Here is a 22,963-nt window from a genome sequence, read left to right on the forward strand (position 1 = left end):
GAGAAGTGTAGCTTACTGCAAAAGTCTTACACGAAATAAAATTTGTGACTTGCAAAGCTGAAGATACTGTTCTTTTTTGTAAGAGAGGCTGAAGAGAACAAGCAATTCAATCAAGAACTGACAAGTGGAGTCATATCTTATAAAGACGATAGGAGTACTATACAACCTAAAGGTACATAGGATTTTTATGTATGGGGGGGGGGGGACAAGGTAAGGAAAAGGGAGTGAGGGAGCTTGCTAGCACTAAAGATATAGGGAGGACTTTATTATGAACCGTCAGGAAGCCTCCTAACCTCTTATCATGGTTCACTGAAAATTTAACAGTTGCCACTGCCATTATGCTACTGAGAGAATGCTCACGTTCCAGTACATATGTGATGATTGCAAAACTGAATGAGTAAAATTTATTACAACGATTTAGTCATCACACCAGCCCTTTACCACAACAGGAAACTAAGTATGATAAACTACAAATCTATTATGTATTGCTGCTCTGTCAAAAGGAATGCTCGCATCTTCAACACATGCTTGTCAGGTACAATGTATAGTTGTAGATGAAAAGGAATAGGTTTATTCAATCCAATAGCTTCAGAACTTATACACTGTTTTTTCAAGTATATTTCTGACTTGCTTTAATTTGCATGCTGATGGTCCAGAAGGATACCATGGTTGATAGTATCAAAAGCCACTGAGAGTTCCAGCAGAACCAGAAAATAGCTTTCATCTCTATCCCTAGCCTGCAGGAGATCACTGACCAGTACAACCAGGGCAGTTTGAATCTTATGGTAGAGCCTGAAACCTGATTGAAAAGGATCCAAATAGTGCATATCCTCCAGACAAGGCTGAATGGGATACTTGAGACTAGAATATAATTGGCAATAATGGTTGGGTCCAAAGATGTTTTTTTCAAGAAGCAAGTTTAGTAACAACTCTTTTAACTGTTCCAGGAAGACTCCCTCACAGAGAGAAGCATTCACCACACCACAGACTCCATTGCCCAGCCCTGCCTGGCTAGATTTTATGAGCCAGGATGGGCAAAGTCAAGAAGGATCAAATCAGCACCAGGAAGGCTTTGCTAGTCTTCCTATTCTCAACCTATTGGTGGCCACATGAACTGCCATGTACCGTATTGGCCCAAATACAAGCCACACCTTTTTTTTCCAAATTCCGATCCGGAAAAGTTGAAGTGTGGCTTATATTCGTGACCTTATGATATCGCTGCTGAAACAGCTGCCAGGAGGGCCCTCAGGGGTGTGGGACAACGGCGCACCGCCCACCCGCAACTCCCAGGCCTCCCCCACCTGTCTCGCCCCCATACATACAGGGTCTCATCCCCATCAGCAACCATGCTGCAAGATTCTGCAGTTTCCAAACCAAGCACAAGAGAAGCCCCACATAAAGATTTGATTACTGAAATGTACTTTAAGTGATCAATACTGAATTACTTTTAAATTTTTGACCTAAAAGACAGCATATATTCAGTTGTTTATTAAGAAGTAGTTCCACTGCAGTCTACATCAGTTGTGATCAGGCCTGCAAGAACCCTGGCAAAGTAGAATGCAGTAACTTCAGATTATAATAAATAAGAAGATGAAAAAATCTTTTTTAATAATTCCAGTGGCACCTTTAAGATCAACTAAATTTAAGCTTTCAAGGTATGAGCTTTCGTGTGTAATACACACTTCGTCATTCATTCATTCAGATTGTTCAGATTCTCAAAACTCATCTACATGATGGCTACCTTTTACTGTACTCACAATATCAGTCACCTTAGCACATATGCAATTACCATTTTGTTAAAATTCCATTCCCCCACATTAACCTAAACTCGACCATTTCTGAACTGCTCCTGAAATTGTTACCAAACCAATACTAGCCTGAATCAGAGCTGCAATTAGCAGTTGAAACTACAATGAAATCAAAACAAGAAAATTAAATGGCTTGGCTTCCTCATTTGAAGGAGAAATTATTTGATGCAACATAATTCTGAAAAAGGATATAAACATACAGGGCACTATTAGATGTCAAATTTCTGCTGTTAAACCATAGTTTAATGTGACCAAACAAGCGGCAGCAAATCTTGGGCTTGTATATCTATATTCCCTTCTCCAACATGAGGCATGGCTATAAAGAGTTCAGAAGCCTTTGCTTCTGAATTTGTTCAATTACGTGTTCCAAAACGTTAACTCTGGTTTATTTGACACAAGCCAATGCCAAAGCATGGTTTAATTTGCACCCCACCCCCAGGGCTAAATTTAAACCAAAAAGGTTTTACATATGACAATTACAAAGGTGACATATTATTAAGATGTTAAGATGACTACTGCTAAGTGACAAAGCCATGCTCTGTAAATCTGTTTATTTCCTAATGCATGATTCATGCCTAAACAATCCCACTGATCATCCATTTGTGCCTAACAGGCAAAACTCCAATGAACCAGATTAAAAGGATTTGTTTCTAGAATAGCAAACTAGCTGCTGGTAACTGAGGAAAACAAACAGCTGAATTCTGATCACGCCCACTTTCAGGCCGCCTTGATTAACAAAACTTCCTTTGAAGAGAATGTTGCATCTTGGAGGTCTGAAAGCTTTTAAAAGAATGAGAAAAAGGCTATATATTACAAACAAAGGCAGAACATCACTGTAGCACAATATACAAAAACGGTAAATTTGATCTTTAGTCCAACAACTTGAGCAAAAACCTGTGACTCAAAAATTCCATGTGACCATGGCACGTTTCTGTCTTCTCAAAGAAAAAGCCTGACAATGGCCGTTTTGGAGCATAAAGCTAAGAACTATAGTCTAGTTCTGGGGTGCCAACGGAGTGCTCATGGGCACAATGGTTCTGCTGAGTTTATCCTGTTGCTGCAAATCAAGTTAGTCCCCGTCCCCCCCGCCACACACACACTGCCATCTTCTTTGTGATGTGATGAGGGTGGTTGCTTTTTTTCTCCTTTGAAAAGGATATAGCACTGAAGGAAGGCAATGGAAGAATGACTCTCACTTCCTCTTTTGACTCTATGTGCTTTTCAAGGGTCAGCTGAACAGAAAGGAGAACGACTGAAAGGAAACATGGAAAAGGAGGGAGGGCAGGAGGGAAAGGGGAGGGCAAGCCTTCCAGCTTGCAGGATGTACAGTACTTCGTTTTTTCCTTTGCACACATATGTTGGGTACAATATGATGGATCATCTTCAAATTGCTTAATTTATAAATCGTGTCAACCCCTGCTGAAAATATTACTATATATAAATTAACTGGGATATGGTGATAAGAACTATTAGTATGCACACACCTTTCTCTACATTATTACCTTCCTGTATTTGAGTGCTTTGACTCTCAATAAATTCTGAAAGCAAGCAAGCAGGCAAACAAAAGTGAAAATTCAAATATTACAAATAGTTGTGCAAATTACTTTAATTAGCATAAAATACACAACTGGGGATCGTAGTCACAGAATTCTGGATTTGCTGAAGAAAACCTGCTAATATCATAACTGACTCCCCAATTCTTCAGGTTTCACATAAAATCTGGAGGGACTCATTTAGAATGGTCATATTGCTGTGATCTTTCTTACAACATCACAAAATGTCTCTCAAATTAACCTAATGCAGACAAATTAAGTATGGCACAGTGCAAGGATCACTGCTTTAAAAATTATATCTACTGATTCATTCTTCCCCATTACTGTCCTGTGGAAAGAAAAATGTGTATTCTTTCCAAGACTAAACTTGAGCTTTGTGACAGACACCGATATTCACTTTAAGCATAGGCTGTGATAGTATCAACTTGTAGTCCAATACTCACGAAGCCTGGTGTTTCTAATAGAAACAATAAATATTTCAGAAGACATTTATAATTCATGTCCAAGAGGACGACCATCCTCCAAGATGATAACCCAAGTATAAATATTGTTTTAATCAACCTGGCAATATTATAATGGCCTTTCTTAAAATATTTTAAGCAATAGAAAAATGTAAGCAAGATTTAAGCAGTATTAATTCTGCAATGCATATTTAGCCTCTTAATTGGGAAGGAAAGCCCAGGTGAAGTGACAGTAGGTGTACCTCTGGATGAACTTCCAAATAAAACTACGGTTTAAGGAATTAATATCACTGTATTAAAAACATTAACAACTATTGTATATAAAAGGTAAATTTGGAATGTTCACATGGCTGGTCTAAAAGTAAAGGTCAAGTCACTTGTATGTAGAAATCTATTTTCAGCTGTATTATATCCTTTAAAACCATTTCTCTTTTTATAAATTCCATGTCTTTTAAATCACAAAGTGATTACACTACGGTTTTAGTTGAACCATCAAAAGATATGACATCTGAAGGCAGCCCTGCATAAAGGGAAGCTTTTAAATGTTTTATTATGCTTTTATATATGTTGGAAGCCACCCAGAATGGCTGGGGCAACCCAGTCAGATGGACGGGGGTAGAAATATGAAATTATCATCATCCCCATCATGCACTGAAAAGTAGTAACAGCATCAGCCATATCTGTTGCAATTGTTTTCAGTAAATTGTTGCTCATTCCAACACAAGAATGTTTTATAGAGTGCATTTCTGAGCACAATTCAAAGTGTTGGTGCTGACCTTTAAGGCCCTAAATGGCCTTGGCCCAGTATACACGAAGAAGCGTCTCCACCACCATTGCTTAGCCTGGACACTGTGGTCCTCCTCCAAGTGTCTTCTGCTGGTTCCCTCACTACGAGAAATGGAGTTACAGGGAACCAGGCAGAGAGCCTTCTTGATAGTAGCACCCTCCCTTCAGATGTCAAGGAAATAAAGAACTATACAACTTTTAGAAGACATCTGAAGGCAGTCCTTTATTGGGAAGTTTTTAATGTTTGGTGCTTTATTATGTTTTACATATTCTGTAAACCACCCAGAATGGCTGTGGAAACTCAGTCAGATGGGCAGGGTATAAATAATAAAATTGTTGTTGTTCTTCTACGTGCAAGTCCCACTTTCCAAACACAATGCATTCCTAGCAAATAATTCGCTAGGCAAGTGTTTGCATAGCGAGTTGATGATTTCCATTGTTTTCTATGTGAACATTTCCAATCCATTATTTGCCCATTCTCTTTGCAGCCAATCAGCAACAGCAAAACAAAGGAAATACTGATTTGCCAATTCTCTCCTGTCCCCAATTTGTCTGTTATCTCTCCCTCCCTCCATGGCTTTTGCCTGAAATGGCTGGTAAAGGGACGCCTGACCATTAGGTCCAGTCGTGGCCGACTCTGGGGTTGCGGTGCTCATCTCGCTTTATTGGCTGAGGGAGCCGGCATATAGCTTCCGGGTCATGTGGCCAGCATGACTAAGCCGCTTCTGGCGAACCAGAGCAGTGCAGAGAAACGCCGTTTACCTTCCTGCTGGACCTATTTATCTACTTGCACTTTGACGTGCTTTTGAACTGCTAGGTTGGCAGGAAATGGCTGGTACTGACCAACAAAACAAAAACAACTGAGGAAGTGCAAACTGTTCAAATATCTGAATCAGCTGTTCATGTAGAGAGGTTTGGGTATAATTCCTTGTGTTCAGATAACAGATTTCAGGTAACAAGTGTTCCAACAGGGGGACCTGTGTGTACATAGGAGCAATCAATGCAATTGTGCATATAGATGAAGAAATAGGTTAGACTCTTGTTAAGACTACTCCTTTCACATCATAGGCCTAATCAGAGAAGTGAACGGAACTGTGTTCATGCAATGGGACTTTTTCCTGGCTCCTCATCACCATAGTCTCCTGTTCCCCAAAAAACCATTATTGAGGGTCAAGGGATCTACTAAAATGACACTGTGTGTTGCAGAAGCAGGACAGGGAAGTTGGGAGAATTTGGTAGACTTCCTTTGCACAAATGCCTTTCAGCTCACACAAGGTACTTTTAGATGCAACTCACAATAAACTGAATTCCTAAGGAAGTCTAATGTTCATTAGGGTGTATCCACAAAATGCAAGCACGCAAGTCCTTACTTAACATCCACTCACCTTAAGTAAGGCTCAATGACCTTAACATGAGTCAACATTATGGAATACTTGGTGATGACAAAGAGGTGGATCAGCTCCTTAACGTGCTTTAAAAAAACTTGTCTTTGTACTGCCTTTCTAAAAACTCAAAACCAGAAATTGTGTAAATTTTTATAACTTTCCCTCCAGTTTTGTGTTTACCTTAATTACACCAAGCAGAAGAGTGGTGCAAACGACGACAACAACAACAACCCATATATTTACTATTACTATTCATTAAATTTGTATGCTGCCCTTCATCTGAAGATCACGGGGATGTTCACAACATAAAAATAAAAAATGAGAACACATATTTTAAAAAGCTCTGTTTCCTTCCATGCAAAATGCAATGAAATGCTTAGTATCATTGTTGGAGTTCAAGGGGGCAACTATCTACCTTTTGCTAACTTCCTGACACTCTGTGATCCATTCCAACCTAAAAAAAGAAAATGCTGTGGCACTGTTCTTTTGTTTTGATCTGCCCCTCTCATGACTCAAGGGGAAAACATGTGTTTTCAGATAATCCTCACCCTTGAGGAGGCTTAAAACAGTTGGTTGTTGAGGTTTGAGAACTCACAAAGATTTATAAGCAGGAAACATCAAAATGTTTGGTATGCTGCATTTTAAAGCTCCAGGACACTCCTAATTGTGCCATGTTCTACAGCAATGGTTGTCATCAATCACATTTATTGCTTAGACCTGCTAGTCTACCCTTGGGCTACAACGTTCATGAAGACAATGCGATAAACTAAATATGCACATCTGTTCCCATCACCTCCCTTCCTTGCAGCACATTTCCCCTGAGAAAGCTGTAAATGGCTGCTAGTCATGATAACTATATATTAACTCTCCAGGATCAGAGGTATCATACCTCTGACTGTTAGTTGCTGGGGACCAAGAGTGGGAGAAGACCACTGCTTATGTTCTGCTGCTGGGCTTCTGAGAAGCATCTGATGTGATGATCAAAGATTCAGTGAGAACTCACTGCCTTTAGTATAGACAACACTAGAGATGTGCTACCTATACAAAGGTACCTCAGGTTAAGTACTTAATTCGAATTACAGAAGCCATCCCGGTTTCTGATTTGATCCCAGAATGTCCCAGTTTTCCTTTTTCCTCCCCTCCACATCTCAGAGAATACAGTGGTACCTCGGGTTAAGAACTTAATTCGTTCTGGAGGTCTGTTCTTAACCTGGAACTGTTCTTAACCTAAAGCACCACTTTAGCTAATGGGGCCTCCTGCTGCCGCTGTGCCGCCGGAGCATGATTTCTGTTCTCATCCTGAAGCAAAGTAACCTGAAGCACTATTTCTGGGTTAGCAGAGACTGTAACCTGGAGCATATGTAACCTGAGGTACCACTGTATGAGTTATTTGCTCACAGATGTAACAGATGCATTATCACCTTAGAATAATCTTGCTTCATACTCATGAAAAGTTATTTCAGTTACAAAAAGAGAGGATAACATCTTAGCTTATTTATCACTGATTTTTCAGTTGCGTTTCCCCACATACTGTACGAAAGTGTCCACATTTAAGCTTTAAATATATTTCGGCCCCCTCCAAGACCAACTGTGTAGAGAACCAGTTTCTAAATAAATAAAGTGGATGCCACTCATGAAATCTTAATGTAAGACATACACAAAATATTTTTATATAACCAAACCGCAATAATGAATAAACAATTCAGCTCTTTTTATAACCAAGATTGGTCTTTCTGCTTTATCATTATATTAAACTGAAATTCAGTAACATTACAAGTGACAATAACAATATATCTTTGAAACCTGTAACTGCATGGATATACCGTATTTTTCACCCTATAGGACACACTTTTTCCCCTCCAGAAATGAAGGGGAAATCTGTGTGCGTCCTATGGGGCGAACACAGGCTTTCGCTGAAGCTTGGAGCGCACCGACCCCTCTCGCTCTCCAGGCTTCAGGAAGCTATCAGCAAGCCTGGGGAGCCCGTGGGAGTTCCCGCAGGGCTCCCTAGGCTGCGGATAGCAGCCTGCTGCTCGGAGCGCAGGGCATGCTGCAGCAGAGCGCCCCACGCTTCGGGCAGATATCCGCAGCCTGCTGCCCAGGGTGCGGGGCGCACTGAATCCGCAGCTGGGGGGGAATATTTTTTTTTCTTTATTCCCCCCCCCCAAAAAAAACTAGGTGCATCCTATGGGCCGGTGCATCCTATAGGGCGAAAAATATGGTACATTATGTTGTTCAATTAGGGACGCGGGTGGCGCTGTGGGTTAAAGCCTCAGCGCCTAGGACTTGCCGATCGAAAGGTCAGCAATTTGAATCCCCGTGGCGGGGTGCGCTCCCGTCGTTCGGTCCCAGCGCCTGCCAACCTAGCAGTTCGAAAGCACCTTCGGGTGCAAGTAGATAAATAGGGACCGCTTATCAGCGGGAAGGTAAACGGCGTTCCGTGTGCTGCACTGGCTCACCAGATGCAGCTTGTCACGCTGGCCATGTGACCCGGAAGTGTCTCCGGACAGCGCTGGCTCCCGGCCTCTTGAGTGAGATGAGCGCACAACCCTAGAGTCTGGCAAGACTGGCCCATACGGGCAGGGGTACCTTTACCTTTACCTATGTTGTTCAATTACTGAGTATGGATCAAAACAAAAAGTATGGTTGGTATCATATATACTAAGAGTATACTCCGCCTTCAAGTGTAGATTCTGATGTAACCAAAAGAGCACCATGTATATGCAAGAGGGAAGTGCTATCAGGTTCAGAGCAACCCCATTGTTTCCAGAAGTACAAAAACTATTTAGGGAAAATACCTAAATGAGGAAACTGAAAACAGCTCAATGAGGACTAAGCATGCTCAAAGGGCCACATAATGTTGACTAACTTGGGGGTGTGAGAAGTGGCAACAACCAGGGGAAATAGTATAGGGAGAGAATAGGCAGCTACTGCTGCAAAACTGTGCTTGAAAGGACAGGTCCTCCTATCCAAATGTCCATTATACGAAAATTCACTTATCAAAACATGAGGAATTAGTACCCAAACTATACTCACTACAGATTCAGATCTCCAGATCTGCGTGTAATACTGTAAACAAATAAGCAGCCTTTAAAAAGCCTTCCTTTTTTGCATTTTGCTGGTTCACGGCAGCCATTTTGTCAGAAACCATGGGGCGGGGGAAGATAGGAAAAAATGCTCTCTTAATTGTCCATTCTTGTCTGTCTTTTGCAAGGTCTATAAGGACTGAACGGGTGGCTCTCTCACTTCTTTCTAAACTTAAGGACACACTTATTCTAATGTTATAAAGCAGAGAGCACAGCACAGAGCTTCAATAGAGCAGCTCTGTTTAAGTACTGCACCACAGCAACTTTTCAAGGATGCCTTCCCCCTATTCCTTTGCATCTTCCCTGAGGCTGAAAATACACCCTTACTCTTGAGTAAGGCTAAAATGCAAAGCAAGCTCCTTCTTCTCTTGCCTTTTCAGAGTTCCCAGTCTGTGAGGAGAAAATACAGATGAGGAGACAGTGGGCGATGTAGGAGCAAAAAGACTCTGGGGGAGGACACATGGCACAGCATAAGCAGATATAGAAGGAGGCAAGCAAGCACTCTTAACAATTACAAGCAGTACTAGCTAAATACCAAACCAAAGTGAAGCTCTCTTTTTTTAGATAAATCATTGCTTACCTTTTTCTGGTACCAGACTATAGCATCTGTTACTTTGGACGCCATTTATTCTATGACATTTATACAGTAGTCATTTTAGCTGTAAAGAGAAAGAGGCATAATTTTACATTCATATTCTAAGGGAAATTTTAAATATATACACACACACACACACATGCATGCTATTCTAATTTAAAGTTGGGTGGCTAATCAAGTGACCAATCAAATACCGCTAACTGACCACTTCTTATTAAACCCAGTTCAATTATTGCAAAATATTCAATGAAACAGAGATTGTCCTTATGCAAATGGCAGAGGGCTAATAGGAACAACAGGAGTACAGGTGTTTTGCTCCCAGCGCTGCAGGAGCCAGGGACGGTCTCTCTGCATCACACACATATGTACTCCTAGTTTAGAAACAGGCATTAGTTTTCATTCAACTCTTTCTGAAGGGTTAATGTCATCTTCCTTCCCAATTAGTTCGTGTGGCTTAACTCCTACTTACTGTTTGCTTAATTGCTGACATCTCTGAACAGGAAACACAGGATCCAGGAGGAAGAATGAAGTAAATGTATAAACTAAGTCAAGTCTACTTGGGTTTCTAAGATGGTCAGAATTTTATAGGATAGCATTGGGAGCTGTGCTTGGGTTTCTGGAGGCTTCAAACTAGAAATGCAAGCACTAAATTTCTCCAACCATTCTGCCTGTTAATAAGCTAATTATGGAGGTGGTTGGTAGCTTTTGCAGGGAGCAATCAGCAAGATCAGAACTGTGCGTGCAAGGGAAATGGTACTGGGGCTAATTTCAAGGCGCTGGTTTTGAAGTATAAAGCCCTATACAGCTTGGGACCAGGCTACCTGAAAGATCATCTCACCCCTTACACACCTAATTGATCACTGCGCTCTGCAATTTAGGGACTCCAGCAGATACCATCTAATCAGGAGGTCTGCCCTACACAATGTTGGAATCTGCCTTTAGTAGCAGTAGTAGTAGTAGTAGTAGTAATAATAATAATGATTTTTTAATACCCTACTCATCTTGCTGGGCCTCCCCAGACATTAAAAACTTCCCTAAGGGTGGCACCTACCCTTTGGAATTCCCTCCCTTTGAATATTAGATTGGTGACATCGCAGTTACCTTTTTGGCACCTGAAGACTTTGAAGAAGTCTTTTAAGTTGAAGTCTTTCCCCAGTCTGCATCAATTGTAGACTTGTTCTAAATGTGTTTTTAACCTGTTTTATCACTTGTTGTTTGCCATTCATGGCTCATTTGGGATTCCATTGTATACTATTGAGACAGTAGGTCTTATGGCTCCCTCCATATCTTCTGGGAAAAGCAATTACTATTTGCATTGTGCTATATTTCCATAGTGCTAGTCAACTGATGACTACACAGCCTTGTGTCCTTGTTACTAAGACTGAGATTTTAACTTCTTCCTTTTAGTGAGCTGGTTTTATTATATTTTGTTCTTTTTTGTTTGTTATTCACCTTGGAATTTCTTTTTAAAATGAAGGGTTGTACATACATTATTTTAGGAAAATTAATAAATAAGTGAATGTGCACATGTTGCTTGCTGATACTATCCACCAGGAGAGTAAGAAAACTGAGAGAAGCAGCGAAAGAGTGGAATGTTGTACTGTATGTATCTCAGAAGCAACATGACTTCTTACAGTGAATGTTTGCCTTGACAGAGGTAATTACGCAATTTCAGTCTTAATTCTATATTGCAATCCTGTAGTGCAATTATGAATAAATAATTCTGAGTGGATGTCACAGAGTTTGTGACTTTTCATAGTTGAGTTGGACCCCCAGATTTAAGTTTTGCACAGATAAGGAACTGTATTCATAGCTAAAGATTAATTTGAAATTCCCTCTGAAGTAGCTCTCACTCCTTAAGAGACCCCAGACACTAATGATTCTTTTTAACAGAGAGCAAAGTTGTTATCTGGAGAACATCTATGAGACATACAAACAAGGACCTGAACCAGCATTCATTAGACACATTTGGCAATCAGCAATAGAAATTTTGAGATTTCATCTACGCTCCTATCACATTGTCTTTACAGTGATTAATGAATCCATTTTTATCAAGGCAACACTTACCAAGGACAGCTAATGTGTTACACAGTGGAAAAGCAAACTCCCAAATAGGTTAATTCTTGAAGGGCTACCAAGGTGCCACTCATAATTGCTGCTCTTGTTCAGGTCAGGAAGTAGCCCATATTTTGAGTACCTGAAAACAAGAGCCCAGTGCACAGCGTGATCCTGCTCCCATGCTACAGACAAAGCACAGAAATTACAGTCACACCTATTATGTAGCCTGCACCTAGATCCATTTCTTAACTATGTCATCAGTATTCAGTCAATGTACAACCCGATATCAGAATGTGGATTATATACAGAGAAGCAGTATATGGGCCAGAAATATCGTGCACAACTTACTCACAAAGCACAAGTGCAAACTGGTCTTAATTATATGTTCACTTCATATGTTCCTAGACTGGAAGTGGAGGATGAATAAAGGGCTCAGGAAAATACTGGTTACCGATAATCCTGGTACTTACTTTTTTTAAAGGTACTTCCCACCCTTCTCTATAAAACAAACTCGCTGTTGAACCAAATCTAAAAAAGAAAAAACCCACAGCAGCATAATTGCAGAATCTCAAAATAATAAAGTAACAAAACCAAGCAAATTAACAACCTGCAAGCAAACTCAGCTCCTACAGACAACCTCAGCAAGTACAAAAAACCTTCCATATAAGCTAGGTTTTCACAGTGCTCACTGAAGTATATCGTGTCAGGGCTAGGGAGGGGATGACATTCCACTGTATCAGCACCACGACTGAGTAAGTGTGAGCAGGACCTCAGATGAAATAGTTAAGTAATAGCTACATTACAGGTAAAACATGATTGCTGCCAGGGCGGGAGTCAGGGGCAGGTCAGCAATAACTCACAAGATGTCAGTGAAGTTAACTCTTTATTCAAAGAAACAAAGAGAGCTCAGGTCTTGTAAGCACAGCAACTCTTCCCAGGAGATTTTGCCCCAATGAGGCAGTTGCAAGGATTGAAGGTCCCTGCCTCCCCACCACTAAGATTCCTTCTCCCCCGGCTACTTCCCAAGCAATCTGAGACGTCTTTGCTTTGAACCTCTTTGGATTCTAGGAGACCAGTGGAGAGGGAAACTGGTCGCAGCAGGAGGGGGAGACTCCCTGGCTTCTTCAGTAGCCTGCCTGATCTCTGCCTCTTGGCTGCCCTCCTCTCCAGCCTCCTACTCCCAGTCTGCTCCCTCTTCTGCCTCTGATCACTCATTGTTGTCCCACCACCAATTTCCTGGCTCAGGGTGTGTGTGTGTGTGTGTGTGTGTGTGTGTGTGTGTGTGTGTGTCCCTTCGGGGTTTCCCAGCTGGTGCCTTCCACCACTCCTCTGTATCCAGCCAGTCCCTGACAATTGCTGAGGCATTATAAACCTCACAACTAGGATTAAAACTATAAAGGAGCACGGTTGGTGGGTCCCTGTATTCAGGCTGGAGCAACAGTGACACAGGAATCCTATTAAACATGGTTCATCCCACTGTGGTGATTCTGATATTCTGGATTGCTGCTGTCCTAGCAGTGCTAGTCCTGTTGAGTCAGCTCTGTGTAATGGAAGAACACCCAAGGGTCCAGTGCAAGTTAGTGCCAGTAAATATGTGACAGCCATCGTGTTTCACCAAGTTGTTAGGGGGGACGACTGTGAGGATGGCACATGACACCAGAATCTAGTTAATCTCAGTGGAATGGAGCCTGGTACAAGCCATGTACACCCTATGATAGATTCTCAACCCCCCCCCCCCGCCCGCTTGGCTCTTACCCTTTTGACTCCATTAAATGTTACCTAACATGAACACGCGGGACAGGAGTGGCGCTGCGGTCTAATCCACAGAGCCTAGGGCTTGTTGATCAGAAGGTCAGCGGTTCGAATCCCCGGGACGGGGTGAGCTCCCGTTGCTCAGTCCCTGCTCCTGCCAACCTAGCAGTTTGAAAGCACATCAAAGTGCAAGTAAATAAATAGGCGTTTCCGTTCGCTGCTCTGGTCTGCCAGAAGCAGCTGTCACGCTGGCCACATGACCCGGAAGCTGTACGCCGGCTCCCTCGGCCAGTAAAGCGAGATGAGCGCCGCAACCCCAGAGTCGTCCGCGACTGGACTTAACGGTCAGGGGTCCCTTTACCTTTAACATGACTTTAATTGCAATAGAACAACCAGCACTAACATTGGCAAACCTCAAAAGTGAGCCCCCTAACGTAGGCCTTAAATATTTTTATCTAGTCCTGTTGGCAGACTTCTTCCACTGGCTAGAAGTGAATTTCTCCCCATTGTACATTATTCAAGGCAAGGAGATCAAAGAACTGGTTATCTAAAAGGTGTTAGGCTGTCCCAAATGAGTCTTAATTTAGTCAGTGGAGACATTATTTTTATTGCACCTCCCATTCTTTTCCCAAACTAGTTAAATTGTTGTTAAATATTTGCAAAATGCCACATTTGCTAAAACCCTCCTACTCAGACTACCAAAAAAGTCACTTTATTTGCCTGATAACAATAGTTCTTAAAAATTACCACCAAGACAGTTTGTCAGTATGAGCAAAACAACCCAGCAAATCTTCACATGATTAGAAACTCCACAGTTGGTTCTTAACTTCAAGTAACTTCTGTAGCTCTGTGGTTTCCTGTTTCTGCATGTGAACTGCCTATATTCATGTTCATTTTATCCTATGTCTTTTACACTTCATTTCTTTCTGTAAGAGACACAAATAACTTTCTTGGGACCAGTTTTTCTGTTTGCAGTATATGTATAAACTCTACATAAAATGCACATAACAGAAGATGCCATTTTGTGAAGCAACTCTTTACAGAGTAAGGCCATCTGAAGTTATGACCATCAAGTATGTGTTAAGTGAGACTTGCATGAAGCAAACATGTTTAGGAGTGGGCTGCAATCTTTAAAGTTAATGGGTTTTCACACAGAGTCCAAGTGGATGTCTTTCGCATAAGGCTGGGTACAATGTCAAAGGCATGCAAAACCTTTAGATATCTTTAGACAGATGTGAAAGAAACCAGTGTAGAACTATTCATAGAAAACCAAATACAATTATGCACAATAGTATTTGTATAATAATGACAACAATGAACACTTGTGTCCTCTAGATTGCATTTTCGCAGAATTACCAGTGTTCCAGTGCACAAAAAAAGTTTAAAGTTCTGTTTCCTCTTCCTGTTCATTTATTTTAAGACAAAATGATCTACTGTGAAATCTAAGGAACATACATGTAAACTGCTCTCTAACTGCTCCACTGGAAGTACTAGAATATACCCATTAAATAAATTGAAGGGACAACAAATAAACCTTACATTTTAACACTCCTAGCTTTCAAAGTGCTTTTTTAATGCTGGCAAAATATAAATATCTGATTAAGTTAGTTGTCAAAATACAAGTCTCTTCTTCACAGAACCTTATGTTTGTCCACCACTACTATCAACAAACTAGCAGGTTTTTTCCATCCACTTTACAGTTGTAGGTTCAAGGGAAATATTTTGTTTTTTTATTGTGTACTTTTAAAGGGAAACAGGTTGCTTACAAAGCTGGAAGTGGCTTAAAGGCAAGGGAGTGGGATCCAGAGTTGCATGAGAAGGCTGCTCACACACAATGGGGCTTTCATGCCCATTCCTTTTCCCCCATAGCCTTTACCTACCCCATTCCAGCAGATCCTTTGACTCTTCAGGATGGCTGGGAGGAGGGGGGGGGGTAGGAGGTTGCAATAGGCAGGAGAGGCGGGGAAGCCCCATCTGAGAGCAGACCTTTGTTCACATGACTTTGGATCAAAAAAGCATAAAAGTAGTGACTGAGAAAGGAGACTAGTTTAAAATAAAATGTGTAAGAGGTTAGACAAATTTGTTGAAGTAAACCTTACCACTAAATACAACATGGTCCATTCTCTAAAGCACTGGGTTAAAGACATTTAAAGTTTGGATCATGTACAACGTATCATATACTATATTATGTTGGTACTGGGACCAAGGAGCCCCAAAGTCTGTCTTCGGGAGACAAAATTATGTATCGGACTGGGATAATTAACTCAGCCCAGCTAAATGATCATATGCTCTTATTTTATGCCTTCTAACTTTCCTCATTCTACAATGTCATGTTTATGTTAGTCCAAAAATTACTCTGAAAGTGTGGCTAAGAGCTACACAGCTAACACTCTAAAGCAATACAGTAATTTGATAAAACAATAATCTCTATTTTATTATATTGATGAAGGCTTGAAATCTAAACCCATGAAACAATGTTTCATGTTTCAGTTAAGGTGCTGTGTTTAAAATATCATCTAGCAGCACTTTTATAACAGCTTCTTTGAAGAATCACAACTTTCGGTTTGTAAAGAAGTTCATAATCCAGAGTTTTTACAACTTGAGTTTTAGTCATGTCAGGTACTAGGTAAACTTTGCACGCAGAAGTGTAGGGTATATCATCTTATATGGACATTGAACTAAATGAATCTTAGCACATTTAGAGAGACATTCCCATTTCTCATCTAGCAGCAGCAAAACTTGTTTTGTGCTGGACAATTTAGTGGCAGGACATTTTTATATTTAAACCCATAAGTGATCCAAAAGTTTTAGAACAAGGAGCCAAGTATATTAAATCATCATTCAAAAAGCTTTATACCACTTGCTATATTTGTAAGAGTATTTTCCCCTTCAAATTCTTTGGCTCCACTCAGCAGCCGCCTTGCTGACTAAACAGACAGCCCCAGATGTTGTTTTTAAGCTAATATTCATTTCATTCTGGAACACCACACATACTATGAGATGCCTGCATATAAAATGCTGCTGAATGTCTCTTAATTTAGGAAGGTGAAAATATGATTTGGACCTTTTCTACTAGATTTGACAAAGGATTTCAGAGAAGTAAGTTATTGGATAATAACAGCCTTTACTAAAACATTTTTGGAACAACAAAAGTGAGTCATATAATTCTTCCTATTTTGTTAATCTCTCAGGAATATTGATGAGTTCTGTGTGTATATGTGTGCGAAATAAGTAATGTAACTCAACTCTGTGGTTTTTTACAGGTTATAAAAACATACAGCCTTCAGAAAAATTCCAGGATTGTCACAATACTAAGTACATCTCAAACATTCAGTTCCTCAAAATACTTAACTAGTTTTCACACTCAGCTATACCATTAGATCTTATATTCACTTATATTTATAATCCTTTGTACTACTCAATCATGGCGACACGATCCAAATATGCCCTTTAAAATGTGTTTAGGGGGAGGGGTTATTGGGTTGTTCTTGCTTTTATTTTGATTATGTATTTTGTGGTTTTTATATCATGATTTTATCCTGTGAGCCGTCCTGAAACCTGCGGGTATAGGACGGTGTGCAAAATTAATAATAGTATAAAAAAATAAATAAACAGAAGAAATACATCATTGTTTTATACACCCTTTACTCTTGTCATATGAAAAATGATAGGAATCTATAATAAAAGCTTATTATTGAGGCACTACAAAATAAGTACACAGTGGAGTCCTTGTCTATGGCAAAGTTCTACTGCAGTAAATAAAATCATTCATCCATAAGGCTAGTGAAAAGAAGGACTTCCCATTGCTTTCTAGTAGCCTCTGCCAGCAGATCTATGAATGGCAGCACTTTGCCTGCACAACTGCAGCTTTGTTAATTTGATCTGAAACAGAGATGCTAACTTCTGCAATATATGAGCCTGCTTCTCTACATCATTACTATACATATGCCTCATTTGCTACCATAGCTTCACTTATGAACTTTTCCACAGCTTAGATCAGGACTGGTGAGCCTAACTAGACCTCCAAGCATTGGAGACTGGCTTGCCAGTCTGCTTTGGGCAAACCATGTCCACCTTCCACACTTTAGGCATCATATGTGATATCAGATACAATGAACTTCAAGCCAGAGCAAAGATGAAGAAATAGGAACACCCTCTTAAGTATGCTTCCTTTTCTTGCTGTCAATTGCCAGCTTGAATTCAAGCTAGTGACAAAAAAATGTTCTTCTGCAGTGGCTTACTGCGATCACTAATCAACTGATTGGCACTCCATAATGCAGCTGAACCCTGCCCAAAACAGGATCTCTTGGTTCACCTAACATCCACTTAATGACTGACAGCCCTGGCCACCAACCAAGAAGGTTTTGGGGAGGCAAAATCCAGTCATATTCTTTCTATTCCCCATCACTTTCTTAGGCAAATTCCATCACTGATCAAATATACAAGCATCCTTTTCACAAGCACCATATATGTTATTGCGGCCATACCACCACTCAGTCAAGTTTATTCTCGTAGCCTTGAGATGAATATAGAACTTGGTGGTATAAACATCAACCGAACCCATTTGCCAGAACAACTTTTCTCATTCCTCCTAGGGCTTCCTTTACTTGGCACAAACTTGTCATCTACACAAAATGGCTATCTTTTTATCACATGAACAAGTCAGAGATGAATGGTGATCATGAGGCTAAAGAGCTCAGTCCCTTTCTCACTTTATTTTTACAGCATGGGAACTGTTACAGCATGGCTAGGGAAATGTGACAAAAATAAAGATTATTATTACCCTATGCTACCATTACTCCTCTAGAAAACTGGGACATGTTGGCAAGGAAAGGAGTCACAGATAAGGGATAGCCATTATGGTGCTACAACATCCATAGGTCTCAGCCAGCATGGTCAATAACCAGGAATGATGAGACTTGTAAATGGCAGGGAATCACACTGCCTACCTCTGTGCTACATCTTCTCGCATTATTTAAGTGATGTATGAAGGAGTCCCACTGTAGTGATGCAATGACACACATGTAACATGAGGGACCCTCAATTAGTAAGAGAAGATGTCTCTTTTTAATTTATTTATAAGGTGGTCTGCTACATGATTATTATTTTTTATTCATTCTAAAAAAGTTTGCCATCCCCCTCAGTGATATTCCATTTTTCTGGGAAAACCAACTGGTCATTTCTTTATTGTCAGGAATCAGATGAACTGTGCAACTAGTTCTACACCCCAAAGGTGTAGAGGGGCTAGGGGCACTCCCTCCCTTATGATGACCCTCTTAGGTATTGTTTCTGAAGTCTAGAGGGGGAGGCATGATTTGATCCCCATGCCGCGATCTCTCCACAGCTAATGTATATGCATGGTTGAGAAGGGCAATCTTTTCTCAATCTCTACATTGCTTTTTTACGCTTGGGCTGTCTATCCTCTACAGCCACCAATGTTAGGTCCCAAAGAAGAGTCTCTTTTTAGCAAGCTGCCTCCCTGCCCCTCTTCTTCCTTGTACTTGGTTTGGTAAAGTTCTCCCAATTCAGTCACTTTCCTAGCACACAAGTCTAGCTGCACTAGTCTTGGTAGACTGGGAACTTACTAGCCAAGTGGAACAGCTGCATACATATGCCAATTCTTGAACTCCAGCAGGAAAATGAGAGTGTGGGGGCCTGGGGACTGAGTTGAGTTCATATGGCCATCAGGAACTTGGGCTAGATCGCCTTTTGGGGCAGTGACAGAACTTCTGCTACAAAAGAAACACTTAGAATAGGGATGGGGGAACCTGCAGTCATTCAGATATTGTTAGAATGCAATTCCCACCATTCGCTATGGTGGTTGGAGCTGAAAGGAGTTGGAATACCACAACATCTGAATGGTCACAGCTTCCCCACTCATAGCTTAAGGCTAGCAGGCCTCTTTTGAGGTGAAAGTCCAGAGTGGAAACATGAAAACAATTGAATTCCCAAAAGTTCCCTTCTAGGATTTAAGGAGCGGTAGCAGAGAAGGTTCAAACCCATAAAATGAGGTGGTATTGTTATTAAATATTGTTCTGACATAGTGCAGGGTGGCTGTGTAATGCAAATAAAAAAATCACAACCTGAAAGGTTCGTCACTCCTATCTTGTACTATCCACCCTGTATCTCAGTTGTTGAATAAAAATAGTAAAAATACTTTCCTGAAAGATTCTCTAATGAAGGAGGCCAGCAACTAGGGTATTTCCCTTTCAGACCCCTCATCCCATAAGTATAGTGATAACAAAGGGGAAGATGATTATTGCTGCAAGGTTTTGTTTGTTTTGTGCCCCCAGGTTTTTGTAAAAAAAAAAAGACACTAAAAATAACACTCATGAGGACATACTTCTCATATTTTAGTGCAGTTATACAGGCTCCTATGAGTAGGCACCGCTGTGTGATTTATGAGGCTCAGTGGAAGATACTAAACTGGTGGAGGTCAGGCAGGAGGTGCGGCTTGTGGATTCTATTCAAGGAATCTCTAGCTTTTCCTGGTAATTCAGCCATTGCCAAACATACAGTGGGCCTTTGGGCTTGTATTTTCCAGCAGCAGCTCTCAAAGATTGGCTGTTTCCAAAGCAGCTTGCAATATGTCATGTTCATCCACGATTCAGAATTTTTTAAAAATAAAATTACTAAGCTTGCCTAAAGTAGTCCTTTGGAACCAAGCCAAGGAATTTAATACATTAATTCCTGCACTGGGACATTCCAAAAGAGGATCAAGCCCCCAAACTACATTTAATTAAAAGTGAAATAATATGCACACATATTAGAAGTAAATCCTACTGCACTCTGTGGGAGTGCATGAAAACATGAACAGAAATCATGCTACAAAAGTGTATAAAGTCTGTTCCTCAACCTCATGGGCTGATGTAGTCAAAGTTCAAAGGATTTCTAAGGATATGGTTTTGCCAAGTATCAACTTTAATCACTCTAGAGATCACTGGGTCAAGTATCCATTTGCCGCTGGGTGAACTAAAGACAGTATGTGATGCAGACACACAGAATTTTAAGGGGTTTTTCAAATGAAGTGGACTATTTAAATCACTTTATTACAGCTGCATTCCTAGAGAAGCAGCTTTTCGATCATTCGTCTAAACTGCAAATCAGCATAATCCTATCCTTATTTAAATGTAAACATTGCTGCAAATTCTTCATATTTTTTCAGCAGCAATAGTGTACAGTATTGCCTAATATGATCCATTAAGAACAAAGAGGACCATACAGAAATCTTACTTCAAAGGCAAATTGGATTACAAAGATTTTACATAAGGATTTCTTTAAACACTCTTCTTATTTGTCCTCTCCCACCAACAACATAAAAGCTTTCATTACAAATACAGATTTCCAAAGTTATAGGTTTTATTTGGAACACAGGAATTGAGTTCTAGAACACCTGACAATATAAATTTTCTGTGAAACAAATTTTCTAGGGAAAGACAAGTTAAGAAGGAAAACAGAGACTGGTCACCAGAGACTGGTCAGCCAGACGGAGTCATACCAGTAAAATTTCTTGTAAAGAAAGGCCATGCCTGCAAGGATCATTCTAAACAAACAATTCAGGCACTTAAAAATTGTGGGGGGAAACAATATTGCTAAGAACAGTGCACCATTGAGGTTTAATGAAGTCCCTAAGTGACGTGAGGTACCTAAGACATTGCAAAGAATAAGCCATTAATATCTAAACTTACTTAACAAATAAAACAACACCACCACACTGACCACAAGGCCCAAATACACATTGTAAATGATACATAAGTGAATATCAAGAAGCTGGAGGGAGGGAGAGAATCAAACATAGCTTTTGTGGTGTTTCAGTACCCCATATGTTACTGCAATTACTTGTCCCAACATCCTAGAGCAGATCCCAAGCAATATTTTAGGAACAATTTTAATACAGTGGTTTTGCAGATGTTGTCAGTGAAGGCATTCCAGGTGAAAGGTTCAACATGGTCTGCTTGTGAAACAGACTACAGAAGTTAGCATCCTTTGACTAAAAGAGATGGGAGACTGTGGTCAGAAAGAAAGGGGGAAGAACAACAAGCTTGGTTGTACAGATGGTTGAATTTAATGGCTATGAACGATTCACCTGCTCTAAAGAGTATGAACCCAATACAGCTTTACTGAACTATACCTGGACAAAAGAAAATCACCTTATTTGACTGGCACAATGGTGCAACAGATTGTGCATAATCTTGTGGTGCAGACTACAGAAATTTTGTTGCGAGTGACAGAAAAGCACAATGAAGATACCGATAAAGCGGGGGGGGGGGATGCACTGATAGAAAGGGAACAGGGTCTCAATATCCCCCCTCTCTTTTTTTCTTAGTTGTTTCTCTGAGAGTTGTGAGCATCTGAAGGCTCTGGATGAGAGCACATCAGCACATGCACAAGCACCCCTGCAGCAAAGGACGCAATGGCAGCCACCAGGACGGCCTAGATGAACCCCCCACACAAACGCACAAATCCACAACGATCGGAGCCGTTACCTGAATCCTGTGGGAGCAAGCAGAGCTCACAAGCCCTTGAATACGATGCAACTCAGGCACAAACGCTGGACGAATTACAAGGAGGAGCACAGAGGCCGAGCTGGCAGCTCATGGGAAAAACTCGGGGCTATAATAAGGCCAGCTTCGCAAGCGCCGCCGGGCTTCTCCGGGCTGCCCTCGCCTCCCTTCAGACGCGCCCTGGGCAGCCCGTCGCCTCCTCCTCCTCCTCCTCCCCGCTCCGCTTTCCAATTACAGCAGCCCAGGCTGCCCTGTCCCGGCGTGAACCCCGCTGGGCGCCGCACGCTGGCCGGCCGGCCGCCCGCCCTCCCCGGTGTCCCTGGCACCGGACCCGCTGGGCGCCTCGCCACACGCGCGGCACACCCCTCGCCCGCCCGCGGAGGAGGCTCGTCCCCCGCCGCAAGAAGGACCCGACCCCCTCCCAGGGCAGCGGGCGCCTCTGGACATCCTCTCCCCGCCGCCGCCGCCCCCCGGCCCGCCTCTCCCGCTCTGCCCTTCCCCTCAGCCGCCCCTTCCCGCGCTCTGGGAGAGACCCCCGCCATACATCGCCTCAGCGCTCGCGCGGGGGGGGGGGAGCGGGGTTCGAGCCTCACCGGGTCTCCGTGCTCGCCTCACGCGGCAGAAAAGGGAACCGTCCGCCCGCCTGTCAGCCCGTCCGTCCGTCCCCTCAGTCAGCGGAGAAGAAGGGCACGAGCCGCCGCGCGAGGCAACAGCTCGCGGCTCCGGGGGCGCGCGCGCTCGCTCGCGACGGCAGCAACAGCACGCTGCCGCGGGAAAGGCGGCCCGTCAATCATCGCCCCTCCTTCGCTCTCCCCCCCCCCCCTCTCTCTCTCTCTCCGAGGAAGGGGAGGGGGAGGGATGCGGCGCGCGCGGGGCAGCCGCTCTCCTCGACGCCTCAACATAAACAACTTTCCTCATTGGACGGCGAGCCCCTGGAGAAGGCGGGGCCGAGGCGGTTTGAGCGAGCGTTTCACC

General features: G+C 42.0%; 1 protein-coding gene across 4 annotated transcripts in view; it reads right to left on the reverse strand.

Annotated features, from left to right (window-relative positions):
• PHTF2 (putative homeodomain transcription factor 2) overlaps positions 1-22,788 on the reverse strand; it is a 67,420-nt gene extending 44,632 nt beyond the window's left edge. Inside the window, exons 1-2 of one of the 4 annotated variants that reach the window (XM_077935763.1) lie at positions 22,582-22,788; positions 9,660-9,738 (exon numbers count right to left, since the gene is read on the reverse strand). In XM_077935763.1, coding sequence (XP_077791889.1) covers positions 9,660-9,704 — 45 coding nt within the window. In that variant the 5' untranslated portion in view covers positions 9,705-9,738; positions 22,582-22,788. Of the gene's footprint in view, positions 1-9,659; positions 9,739-11,741; positions 11,764-21,970; positions 22,178-22,581 lie in introns of those variants that run through there. The other 3 variants (XM_028747605.2, XM_077935761.1, XM_077935762.1) reach the window with 3 other exon arrangements.
• Positions 22,789-22,963: the final 175 nt, after the last annotated feature.

Source organism: Podarcis muralis, chromosome 10 (assembly GCF_964188315.1).
Source record: "Podarcis muralis chromosome 10, rPodMur119.hap1.1, whole genome shotgun sequence".
NCBI lineage: Eukaryota > Metazoa > Chordata > Lepidosauria > Squamata > Lacertidae > Podarcis > Podarcis muralis.